The sequence below is a fragment of the Myripristis murdjan genome, chromosome 13 (genome assembly GCF_902150065.1).
Source record: "Myripristis murdjan chromosome 13, fMyrMur1.1, whole genome shotgun sequence".
In the NCBI taxonomy this organism is placed as follows: domain Eukaryota; kingdom Metazoa; phylum Chordata; class Actinopteri; order Holocentriformes; family Holocentridae; genus Myripristis; species Myripristis murdjan.
Genome location: NC_043992.1, coordinates 23,568,658 through 23,581,287, shown reverse-complemented (window position 1 = coordinate 23,581,287; position 12,630 = coordinate 23,568,658). Strand labels below are relative to the sequence as shown.

The 12,630-nt window shown below is 41.4% G+C and overlaps 1 protein-coding gene across 1 annotated transcript in view; it reads left to right on the top strand.

The window, feature by feature from the left end:
• The window catches only part of fchsd2 (FCH and double SH3 domains 2), an 82,001-nt gene that overhangs the window by 65,522 nt on the left and 3,849 nt on the right, over positions 1-12,630 (top strand). The window contains exons 13-18 of the mRNA XM_030067682.1: positions 6,096-6,185; positions 6,500-6,562; positions 9,963-10,097; positions 10,571-10,654; positions 10,896-11,073; positions 12,103-12,323. Of these exons, the coding sequence (XP_029923542.1) occupies positions 6,096-6,185; positions 6,500-6,562; positions 9,963-10,097; positions 10,571-10,654; positions 10,896-11,073; positions 12,103-12,323 (771 nt within the window). The remainder of the gene's footprint in view (positions 1-6,095; positions 6,186-6,499; positions 6,563-9,962; positions 10,098-10,570; positions 10,655-10,895; positions 11,074-12,102; positions 12,324-12,630) is intronic.

Genomic DNA, 12,630 nt, shown 5'->3' with positions numbered 1-12,630 from the left:
ATGAAACAATAATAAGTTTGTTCAAGGGAAAAGGGCTAAATAAATGTGTGCCCGTCCAGCATATAATAAAAAAGCACATCAAATTGCCCAAAAATATAGCAAATGTTGGATATCCTCTTGGAGCCTCGCATAATAAAACTGCAGTCTTAGTCTGGCAAACAGCCCCCCTAGTACAGCGAGGATATATAATTTAGCCCAGTCATACTCCTCCTGCTCGATGCCTGGACTGTGACTAATTGTTTGATAAATATTTTGAATGCGAACAGTGGCAGTTGGTGTGTAGTCTGCTCATCAGCAGGACTGACGTAGGCGGATGCAATTAACATACATCAGTTCCCCATTTCACATTTTAGGAGCTCACAAAGTTACTCAGTTATCTGTATGCAACAACCCTAGTTATCTGTTTCTGCACCCTGCTTTGTTGCACTCCGCTCACTTGTAGAGGCTGGATCATGCCTTCCGGGACTTGAAGAGTATTATCTGTCTTCATCTACTTTTCTGTGGACAGTATGTGTGTGTGATAGACGGTAAAGCTACCCATCAAATCCAACAGTCACTATGCCATTCAGTTTTTTTTTTTTTCACTTTTCACTTGTTTTCCTTTTGCTGGCTCTCTCTCTCACTCTTTTTCCCACCTGGTGAAATCTCTCTCTTCCTCATCGTCTCCTTTTCGCTATCCTCATCTTCCTTTCTGTCTTTTCATACCCCTAGTGCTATCCACTAGTGGAGATATCTTCTACTTGTGTATTGATCATCTCAAATGCAGCCTGCCACGCTGTTAATGAAATCAATGCATCATGTCTACACTCCTCACTAGACTGTTCTCTCTCAAAACTCTTGGTCTCAATGTCTCTAACTTTCTCTTCTCTGTCCTTCTGCTAGTACTATCACGTCTCAACTTTTTACCTTTTTTCCCTCTCTCTGTCTTCTGCTGCTTCTCTCACTCTCCCTCTGCCTCAATATTCCTTTATATTTTCCTCAGCTCCTTTCTAATCAGCCTCTCAGATAGATTTGGCACCCTCTGCTGTCAGAACATTTAATTGCAGTCCTGCAAAGATGCCGTTCAGATATGACTCTTTGGATAATAGCACTATTTAAATATAATTTTTTTTTAGCTGAGAAATCTATTTTAAAGTTTTTCAGAAAAGTCATTCATTATATTTTATTCAGTAAAATGCATTTTTAGGTGGATAAAGTGCTAAATTGTGATAGCTATATCAACCTGCCTTACACTGTAGAGACATTCTGGCACAAACATCAGCACAGCATTGCCAGTAGCTTTCATTATCACTTTCTCCACAGTAGCTAATAAGCCGTTTGCATTTCTCAGAATAGGCTTTGAAAAACCTCATCATTGGTCAGTGTCTGAATCTGACTTATCAAGTGTAGGAGTTTTAGAGCAGAATGCGAGCTGCGACCACACCACCTATCTGCCTGTCCCGCTTTCATTCTCTCTTTGTTCCTCTGGCTTTCTTTGCTGTCCCAGGCCAACATTAGCCTGAGTAAGATGATGAATATTTAATGAGCCCATTTGGTGCAAATGGGTTCATCAGAGAGCTCTCTTCAAAGAATTATATAGTGAATAAAGCATTATAAAACACATCAAGGTTTTTATTACAGCATTTGTCTGATACTATGACGGCACCATTCTTCCCTTTTACAAGTGCCAAGTCTTAGCCACAAGCGTTTTGCAGCACCCATTTTGCCACCCTCTTAGTAAGAAAGTGATGGTAAGCCTATTTGGGACGGAGATTGGTGGGAGTGAAGATAACCTATGCACACTGAATGTCAATTTGTCACTTGGATTAAAAGATGGTTTTGAAAATGTGCAAATATTTTTTGAATACAAATATCTGTGTCTTACTAATTCGTTTTTGCCTATTTGTATAAGCTTTTGCTTTATTAAGTTGTAAGCTTAGATTTTTACATGTATAGAGATACGTTGTGGCAGTCCAGTCAGTTGGGCAGGGGTCCAGTACACTATATCTCGCTAATATCTCACTCCTAGCTACATAATCATTTGTACATCTAAAGCAAATAAGGATTTTATTGGGTTTTTAGTAAACACAGTGAGAAAGATTGAATGTGTTGTTAGTTTTGCCAGCTGTCCTCATTTAATGATATTTCATGTATTGTTTTATGTATTCAGCAGAGTCAGCCAAGGATGCTTTTACTGTCATCCTAAATGTATTCACAGGCAACAGAAATTCAGAATTGATGTTTAGATAGACTTACATATCCTTTTAGAAGAGATACAACACCGGAAGCATGCAAATCAGTGTTTTGAATCGTGTAGAAATCATGTTGAAGTTGTGAGAGTCAGCAAGCCATGGAGGCTGTTGCCGTTGTGAACTGTCTAATAAAGAAAAGCAGACAACATAAGCAGCAGAAAATAGCAAAGGAAATAAGAGACGCAGTGAAAGCTCTAAGCCATCAACAGCATTAATGTCTCATCACTCACACAGGTACACATAACACATAGGGTGTTGCTGGTGTCTTACACTGCATGTCAGTGTGTGTGTCATGTTTCATCCTCTTGTTCGTCATGGTTGCCAGATAAGTGGTTATCATGGCAGCCACTTAACACTGCTCTGGGGAGCTGAAGTTGAACGTCTAAAAATAAGAGAATAACATTTTCTTTGTCGTATACAATTGAATCTACAATATTCCCAGTTCGTGGTCGGCTACCCAGTTCTCTAAGCTATAGGATACTTCTGCGGAACATTTCTATCATTAGCACAGTAAAAATATAAATATAAACAACAACTATAGTCTTCTCGCTTGGTTTGTAATAGAAATTAGGAGAATGACAGCATCTCTCACTTCCCATTTACAGATTTGCTTATTATCAAACTCATATTTGTGAATGGAAATCAGGAGAGCATGGATATTGGGTCACCATGGCCTGGGACAAGCAGTATTGATGGGACAATATTGACAAATACAACCAAAGCTGTTTATTCTTTGTTTTTAGCTTCAAAGTAGAGTGCAAGTGTCAAGCTCACTGCTTGTGTTGGCTTTGAAGCTTATCAATAAACAAGTATGAAATTCAGTACATCAATTGTACATATACAATTTACAATAATCGCCAACATCGAGGTTCAGCTCACAGCGTCACACAAAATCAATATTCATACTGCCTGTTTCCCATCAAATAAAAGAAACAAAAACATCATCAAACTTTCCCTTTCTGGCCTATTCTCTCTTTTACATTCATTCACACTCTCTCTCTGACACACATACACACACATACAATCTACACAGTTATTTCAAGGCTTCACATCATTTTGATTACTAATTAGTACACATTGTTGATCATTAATCATCATTGCTGCCACAATTTTTTTAACTATTTAGATGGTGCAAAAACATTGCCCTAGCTTATGGTGCAGACCTGTTATAGTTACAACTTAAAACTAGTCAAGGAAGATAAGTCAGTAGCCAGTGTTACTTTATATCTATGATTAATGGAAATAAAGTGTAACTCATTACAGAAAACATGCATATAGAAGCTGTCCACCTTGTAGCAAGCTTGAAAAGAAACTTAGATAATTCTGTCACATCATTTCCTCTCTCTTTCTCTCTCTCTCTCTATCTCTCTTGCTCTCTCTCATGTCTTGTCTCTCTCTACCATATACCATCTAATACAACAGAAATTATAGAGCATTAGCCACCTCTCTACTGTTCTGCAGTTTCTGAGTGTATTGATCATCAGTCCCGAGAAGATGAGAGAGAGAGAGAGAGAATAGTTGAGGCGAGAGGAGCTGCAGTCTCCATACTAATGAGCTGTTGCAGTCTGGCCTCACATTGGCTCCACCAGACAATCTGGCCCCATTAAAACTTGGCATTAAAATCTTAATGCCGATAGAAGATGCATCTAGATCGTGTTCCCGGGCACATTCAAGCCCAAGTGCAAATATACCTAAGTAGGATTGGAATTAAAATTTGTCAAGCTGCCAAAAGCGATTGGCGGGGGAATTTTCTGTCTTTTTCTCCTTCATGTGTCACCAAATGCGGCTCAGTTTTTAATCTACACACAATCTGGGTAGTGTTTTATGTGCACTGACTTTTTAATACCTTTGGCAAATGAGACATGGACAAACTCAGGCAGATGCAGTCATGAAAAAAAAACTGTATTTTGAATATCTAGGTTTGGGGTCTGTTGGGGTCTTTCCATTACATGGTATTTTCTTTGATTTTATTACATCATTAATTGGTGCAAAGGAACTTTCCCTCAAGGTATAATACAATTTTTATCTTGAACTCTGCAAAGTTTCTGTCACCTTTGCACTAAATTGGAAAGGACTACTACTGTAAATATGGTATTATAATTCAAATCTACCCATTTAAAGAAAGTGTTGCTACTTGTAGTTGCTGTGCAAAGTGGTGCCCATGATTATTCATAAAAGTCTCACCTGCTCATGATTCTCACTAGTTACTGGTGTTGCACCTTAATTGATGTAAAATTTTGCACCAATTCAAGTGCAAAATCAGTAGGTCAGCTGAACCAGAAGGTTTAACTGAACCTCTTTTATTCAGTGAAGCGGGCTAATGGTTAAGATCACACAATCCTATCTTTACTGAAACAGCATTTGCATCCATTTTATCCATCCCTCTAGTGTGAAACTGCCTGTCAGCTACCTGTCTGTCTGCTTACCCACCATGCTGTCATCACAGTTGGGGCGCAGAATTTTGTCTGTCCTATTTGCCTACTTCTGGCTGGCTGGCTGACTTGTTGTCCACCTCTCTGACCGTTTTATTGATTACTACAAACTGGCTGCACTGTCTGTCTGCTTAAGTTTGTCTGTCCACCAGGACCCCGTATTGACAGCACTGGCTGCTTTTCCCATTGATTTCTAACCGAAGAATGTGCTGCTGCACACTCTCAAATGCACTGGCAGCTGTAGAAATGTTGGCTAATATTTTGACTTTTCTCCTCTTCAGTCTAGTATGTTAATGGTCCCAGAGCAGCAACAGCAGCAAAGGCTACTGCTTCCTTTAAGCATCTCTTGAGTACTGCTCACTAAAAAGAAAAAAATGCAGCACTTAGTGGTTTTTATTGATCAAAGCAGGGCAGGCTGTCTCGACTGTCTGTGGTTCTGCTCTCTGTCTAACTGTCTGTCTGTGTGTCTCTGTGGGAGGGATGTATTAGCTATCAGTGTGCTCCATCAGCACAAAACAGAGAAAGGAAAAGATTGATGAAAGAGAGTGAGGAAAACAGAGAGAGACAGCAAGAAAAAAGAAAAGACACAAAAAACGATCAGCAATGAAGGAGAGCGAAGGGGAGACGAGACAGATTGTGTATAAATCTCAGGGGTTTCCCTGATTAGACTGGCACCCACGGCCATCAGCATATTGTCTGACAGCACATGTCCAGTTCTCCTCTTCCCAGCACATTAAAGGAAAATAATGGGCCTTTGAAACTCTAAATTCAAGATTTGCATCCTCTTGGATGCACTGGCTAAGGTGGATGTCATGCATTTATAACATTCTGCCTGCAAATCCAGCCCACGCCTTGCCACTTTTTCATTGATCTTAGAATCTGGAATGCCAGAAAAATATTTTTTTTAAAGTATGGTCCTCTTTCTCAGAGATTAAGATGGCTTTGAAAAAATACCTGTAAAAAACTAAATATTGTATGAGAGAGGCTGATTCCGGTGGTTTCGTCCAAGGCTCCCTTTTTAGAAGTGGCTCTTTTTTGAGTTTTTATAACATGACACACAGAGTCTAATTGTTTTGTTGTTACACTTTGTTTTGTTCATTATGGCTAAATGACTCCCTCCATTGTCACATCTTTCTCACAGAAGGAGTGGTTTTCAGTAGCCTGGAAAGAAGGCACTCACCACTGTATTAATACGAAGAAGGAATTCTTTGTTGCACCTTTTTAACCTGCAGCCTGTTTTAAGTCCAGTGTAGCTCAAGTAACCAGGCTTTATTAAAACATGTTGCTACAAGAGACCCATTAGAAACAAGTCTGAGAATCATTTAGGGCTCTGACCCACAGTTTAAGGTTGATGTAAGACAAACTCTCTGTGTGTATTTGGTATTCTGCAGTGCATTTGATATTCTCATCATTCCTCGCTCTTTCTCCACAGACAATAAAGTTAAAAGCTGAGGCTCGGTTGGACCTTCTACGACAAGTTGGGGTTGCTGTTGACACCTGGCTGAAGAGCGCCATGAACCAGGTTTGTTTTGCCTGTGTGTTCAGTAGTCATTGCTCATGTGTATGCAAGTGTATGTAAGTCTCTCACTGTCTTTCTGCATAAGTTGTTTTTACCTGCATCAACTATGCATGCAAGCAGGTTTGAGTTGGTTATGTGCGTGTATGCATTTGTGACCGCATGTGTCCGTGTATGTGAATTTGTCACTGTGAGTGTATGCGCACTTGGCTCCTCCCAACGATGTGCCTGGTTTTATAGCAGTGTGTTTGTGTGTGTGTATGTGTGTGTGTGTTTGTAATATTTGTGTAAACCCCACACTCTCTCTGCGCATGCTCCAGGTGATGGAAGAGCTGGAGAATGAACGTTGGGCCAACTACACCTCCCACGATCCCTCACTCTCGGTGAGACACCTCCCCTCACTATACCTGCGTTGCTGCTTTCTTGCCAAGCTCTAAAAGCAGAATTTGTCATGTTTTCCACCAAATAATCCATCGTAATAATGGCAAATGTGATATAACATTTAAAAACACAGAAACAATTACTGACCATTAACAGTTATTTTGAAACATCAAACCATTAAACACAAGCTTCAACCCCAGTATTTAGCACTGATTGCCACATATCTTTTGTCACCCACACAACAGTTTTGACTTTTTGGCTTGGACAGAAAGTGCAGACCTTACATCTACAGGTCAGAACTCAGAGAGGACATTTTTATCTCAGGACGTCAGTAGAGCTTGTGGTTGCACTGCATGCACGGTGGCATGTTTCACTCACTTAAATTGAAAAGCCTCTTACCTGACCACTGAAATGCATCACTGAATCTGGGTTATATAGTCACTTTTTGCCGTGACTGTAGAACTCTGCGTTGAATTCAGTGGGTTGAAAAATGTAAATTAGAACGGAAAAGCAAGATTTATAATCACAGAGCTTTCATTCTTAATGATTCCATTATAGCATGTGAAACCATCCAGCAAGCAAACTTCTCCCGACAAATCACTTCCTGGATGATTTAAATTGCAAGATAATTGACCCCGGCCCTGCTACCTAATCATCTGTCACACCAGTTACAGTCACTTATAACTCCCCACTACTCCTGGAATACTGATGTGGCCTTTGTGCAAGTTGTACCTTTTTATTTCATGACCCTGGGCTTAATGGTGGGGTGGGCTGATGCTATGTGTGTGTTTGCATGTGTGTGCGAGTTTCATTACTATTGAGTATGTGTGGAGGTGTGTGTGCAGTATGAATTCACGTGGAGGAGGGAAGTGTGTATGTGTGTGTCAACAGGACTAAACATAGACAGTCTTTTCCATTGGAGGCACTTGACATTCTGCTCACATGATATTGCAGCGAACACAAGAGAGAGAGAGAGAAATGTGGAAAAAGAGAGGGAGGAGGGAGGGATGGAGCAAGTTGGACAGAGTTAAAGTGGAAGAGGGAGACTGAAGAGGGAGAGAAAGACGGAGGGAATTGGCAGAGAAAGAGAAAGAGGGGGTGTGATGTGGAGGAGAGAACGAGGGGGAGAGGTGAAGGGGAGAAGCGTCAGAGTGATAATGCTAGAGTAAAATTGGATGCAGAGGTGAGAAAGACGGGATTGCAAATAACTGCAGAGAAAATAGAAGTGTATAAGAAGTCGAAAGAGGGAAGGAAAGAGAAGGCTTATTATACCAAGTGCAGAAAAAGAAAAGAGATTGGCATGGGGAGAAAGACATCACTGTTAGGATTGTTAAAAGCTATCTGCTGATTAGGGAGAAGTAAAGAAGTGACAGCAGAAAAATAAGAGATGGTTTGTGAACAACAATCATGCGTAGGAGAGAGAGCTAGAGAGGCGACAAGAAAACAATGAGGAGAGGGAGCTGGTACTCCCCCTGGCCCTTTCTTCATTCCACTCAACTTTATTAATTCGACTATGAAATACTGTAAGCAATGAACCCTCAAGTCCCTTAGGCAGGCAGCATCTTCATTACAATATCACTTTAACAGTTATTACCTCCAGGACTAATAAAACTTTCCATTGGCTCATATTGTAGTTGTAATGGTAGACAAAAGAGATGTGCAGACGGCGTTTTTGGGGAGTTTTTATTGGGTTATTTCAGAAAATACATGCTGTTCATTTCAGTCATGGATTTGGCCCCAAGACAGTGCATCATTACATAGAAGAGGATGAGGGTGCCTCCTCACAAAAATACAGCCTTGTCACTCAACCCCAAAGTACAGAATCTGAGATGACATCAATTCTCAGGGCTTTAAATGAAATGAGTAGCAATTACGTTTAGACCAATTTATCAGTTTATAGATATAGTGGGCCAGTATCTTCCTTTTTTGAAAAATCTGTGTGTCTGTCTTCTCTCCCTTATGAGAAAGATGCTTAGTTTTTTCTCTTTGTTCATTTTGTCTGTCAATTTTAATTAAGTAATAGTTTCCCTGCTCATTTTTTGCATATTACTTTCCAAATTTAAAGATACTGTATTATGTTTTTATATATATATATATATATATATATATATATATATATGTGTGTGTGTGTGTGTGTGTGTGTGTGTTTGTGTGTGTGTGTGTGTGTGTGTGTGTGTGTGTGTATATATGTGTGTGTGTGTGTGTGTGTGTGTGTGTGTGTGTGTGTATTTCAAGCTAATGAAACAGTTTATTTAAATCTACAGTGGTTGTAGAAAATTTTTCAAGGTAAGACATGCTCAAGAAAAAAAAAAGTGCCTCTGCTTTTTACAAGTCAGGCTGTTTTGTGAACATAACGTGCACAGCCTGGAGGTCCAGCTTAGGGTGGAGAAGCTTTCCCCTCTCTTTATCATGCAGTCACAAACACACACTCACACTCCTGTTTTTTGCACTGGTGTAGAGTTTACTGTGTCAACAGAAATCTGATGACTCAACACAATGACTGAAATGAATAAACACTCATACACGCGCACACAGACACACACACATGTACGTGCACTGTTGTTACAGCCAGGCCAGCTGGCTGTGTCTCATGGATCTTTCTACCAGCTGGATCACATGACCTTCATGTAAGCCAGTCAAATTCCCGGGAGACAGAAGGGGACGGGCCAGAGTAAATGACACGTTAGTCCCTCTGTACCTGTGTCTGAAAATTGTTGGCCCAACACAGGGAGAGAAAAAGAAACAGACAGACAGAAGGAAAACAGACAGGGATATTGATTCAGTTGAGACATTGGCACAGATAGAGAGCTGGATGCTAGCACACAGAAAAATAGACAATAGGAAATCGGTGATACCGACCTCTTTTACATACAGCTGAACAAAACAGCACACAGAGCAGTGGGTGCAGAGTTGGGACATTAGAACAGTGTAAAAGACAGAGGTGGTGACCATCAGAGGGGCAGAATCTGGATACAAGCCCAAACATACAGAAATATACAGACAAGCGGATAACAAGTCATATCGCTGAGCGTCACCTGGGAACATCAAGACTCGGAGCCAGAAGGTCAGGTTAAAATTAGTTCTTTATATCAGCTTCAAAACCAATGATAAACGTTTAGTATCCAGCAAAACTTCAAAGATAAGCTAAACATTGATGGGGGCAGCGTGAGTAAAGTTCCCAGAGCTATCCAGCACCAGGTGTTCTGCCTGTCATTGGTCTCATATAGAAACTCATTTGTTTGGCCAGTATTTAGTAGAGGTGCTGTTATTGTGTGTTATTTTATTCTGAACCTTTACAGCTGAATTGTCTTTGACGTTGAAGCTATCAGATGTTTTGACTATCTGTGTTTTGGTGTGTGTGTGTGTGTGCGTGCGTGCGGGTGGGGTGTTTGTGTTTAACAGGGAACAGTAGACTTAGAGCGTGAGGAGGGTGAAGAGTGTGAAGAGAACATGGAGGTTTTCGACGACAGCAGCTCCAGTCCTTCTGGAACCCTCCGCAACTACCCGCTAACCTGCAAGGTCCTCTACTCATACAAGGTATCACTTCTCTCTCTCTCTCTCTCTCTCTCTCTCTCTCTCTCTCTCTCTCTCTCTCTCACACACACACACACACACACTCACACACATGCACATGTACATACACACCAAGGTAAGCGCAGTTATGTAACGTTGGTGTTGTTTTCACATTGACTGAGAAAAGGGCCTTCTGGTTTTGCCGCTGGTTGCTATGAAGTTTCATATTTTGTAATTTATCAGTAATGACTTGTCCGGGTCTTGGCTTTGTGCAGTATTTCTGCTATCATGTATGTGGTGTGGATATCCTCTGTCTATAGACAAAGAAATCAAAGCTGGAGATGGTAGTGTTGTAAAGGACACTACAGATAGATATTTGTTTTCTCTTTATTTCACTTTTTTCTTTGTAAGCGTGAGGTCGGGATGATGTGATGTTTCTGTTTGACGTTTGACTCCATCTCTCGCTGTCCATTTCTTCCTCTGTCTGTCTCGTGCAGGCCTCTCAGCCAGACGAGTTGACCATAGATGAACAGGAGATGCTGGAAGTCATTGAGGATGGAGATATGGAGGACTGGGTCAAGGTACACACACACACACACACACACACACACACGCACGTACAACAACAGATGGATGATTCCACCATAAACACCGAGTCTGTCACCCCTGTGTATTATCTTTGCTCTCTTGGTGTGTTTACACACCATTATGTGTGTGTGTGTGTGTGTGTGTGTGTGCCTCAATTTGCGTTTTTCTGCATCCTCATCTGCCTGTGTGTGCACTCATCAGATCAATTCATGTATTTCTATGTTTCTTTTGCAGGCTCGCAATAAGACCGGTCAAGTGGGCTACGTCCCAGAGAAATATCTGCAGTTCCCAACCTCAAACAGCCTACTGAGCATGCTCCAATCACTGGCAGCGCTCGATGCTCGATCCCACACCTCTTCCAATTCAACCGAGCCAGAGCTGCACTCGGGCTGCATCAATGGAGACACAAACAGTAAGAACCCAGGCACATTCACACAACACACACATTCTGTGTAATTCATTAAGTTTCACACTGGCAACATAGGAGATTTTGTTTATTTGGCTTTTCTGTGTTTTGAGTTGAGTCAATCGAACATCATTCTTCTTAATAAACAGAACCCACTGGGTTTCACTAAAATATGATATGTATAGATTTAAACAGGTTTGCTTCTTTCTGTAATTTGGTTATGATTTGGCCGACAATAGAAGACGTTAGGGTGTTATTAAAAAGAGCCAGTGAGTGCAGTCTTCCTACCTGTCTGGGTAAGTCCATTCCTAGTCTGTGGTTAAGTTTCATAATGTTTGTCCCTCCTGATTTCTCCAGTGCCAGTTGATATTCAGACATCATGATTTCATTTCCACCATCAAATAAAGAGATAGGCCGTCAGCTACCTTTGTGTACTTAGGAACACAGACCAAATCAAGGCAGTTGTGTAGTGGAGCACAAACAGCACAAAAACGTGAGTTAAAATTGCAGATCAGGGTTTAATAATAAGGCACATAGTTAAGTTTGGTCATTTCCTCTCTTTTGGCCCACTTTTTTTTCTTTTGCACCACTAGTGGTTGTATCTCCTACAGTATCATAAAGATAAGGTCCAGTGTTGCATTTTCAATCGTATGCCAAAGAAGTTCTGCAAAATCTGCAAGTCATTCTCACTTTTCTTGCTCTTGTTTCTCTCTCCTTTCCAACTCTCTCCTTCCCTCTTTCTCTTTCTTTCTCCCCCACTCATCTCTCCTTAGTCTCTCCCTCTGGTGCTTTATGTCTGTGCTCTACTTCGCTATAATTACGAGGATCACACAGATGTGAAAATACTGTCACCTAATGATCATTATAGTTATTTCCCTCTCTCGCCTCATCTCTTTCCCTCTATCCCTCCCTCTCTTTAGTGCTATCAGACCTTGCCCTATAAGACTGTAAAAGCCAGGTAGACAACAAACTATCCTCCTTAGTAATATTTATTCCCGCTGTGCCCTTTATTTTTCTGTCTCTCCCATCCTTTAGTGGTGTACGTCCGTGCTCTTTACGATTACGAGGGTCAGGCAGATGAGGAACTTTCCTTTGCTGAGGGAGCGGTGATCCGCCTGCTCAGTCGCGACACCCAGACAGACGATGGCTTCTGGGAGGGCGAGCTCAACGGGCGGGTGGGAGTATTCCCCTCCGTGCTGGTAGAAGATTTAACTGAGAATGGAGAGAGCAGCGGAGGAGGGGCCACTGTCATACAGGTATGGTGGCACACACAGATTAGTGAAGTACATTACAACAAAAAAACGATGGTGAGGCACCAAACACAGTCACAATCAAGAGGCACTGTTCACTGCCTGTGTCCCTGCAGCCATGCTGGGACGTCTGTCCTGTGCGACCCTCTGTAGGGCAGACAGACCGCCGATAAAGAGCGTACTGTACTGTTGAGCTCCCTGCCCGCCTTTCCTGCCTGGTGCCCAGTCTATCTATCAGCAGGGCAGAGCAGGCAAACAGTGGATCAGAGCCACAGTGTTCCTGCTACGCTCTGATAAAAGCCTGGACTGTAAT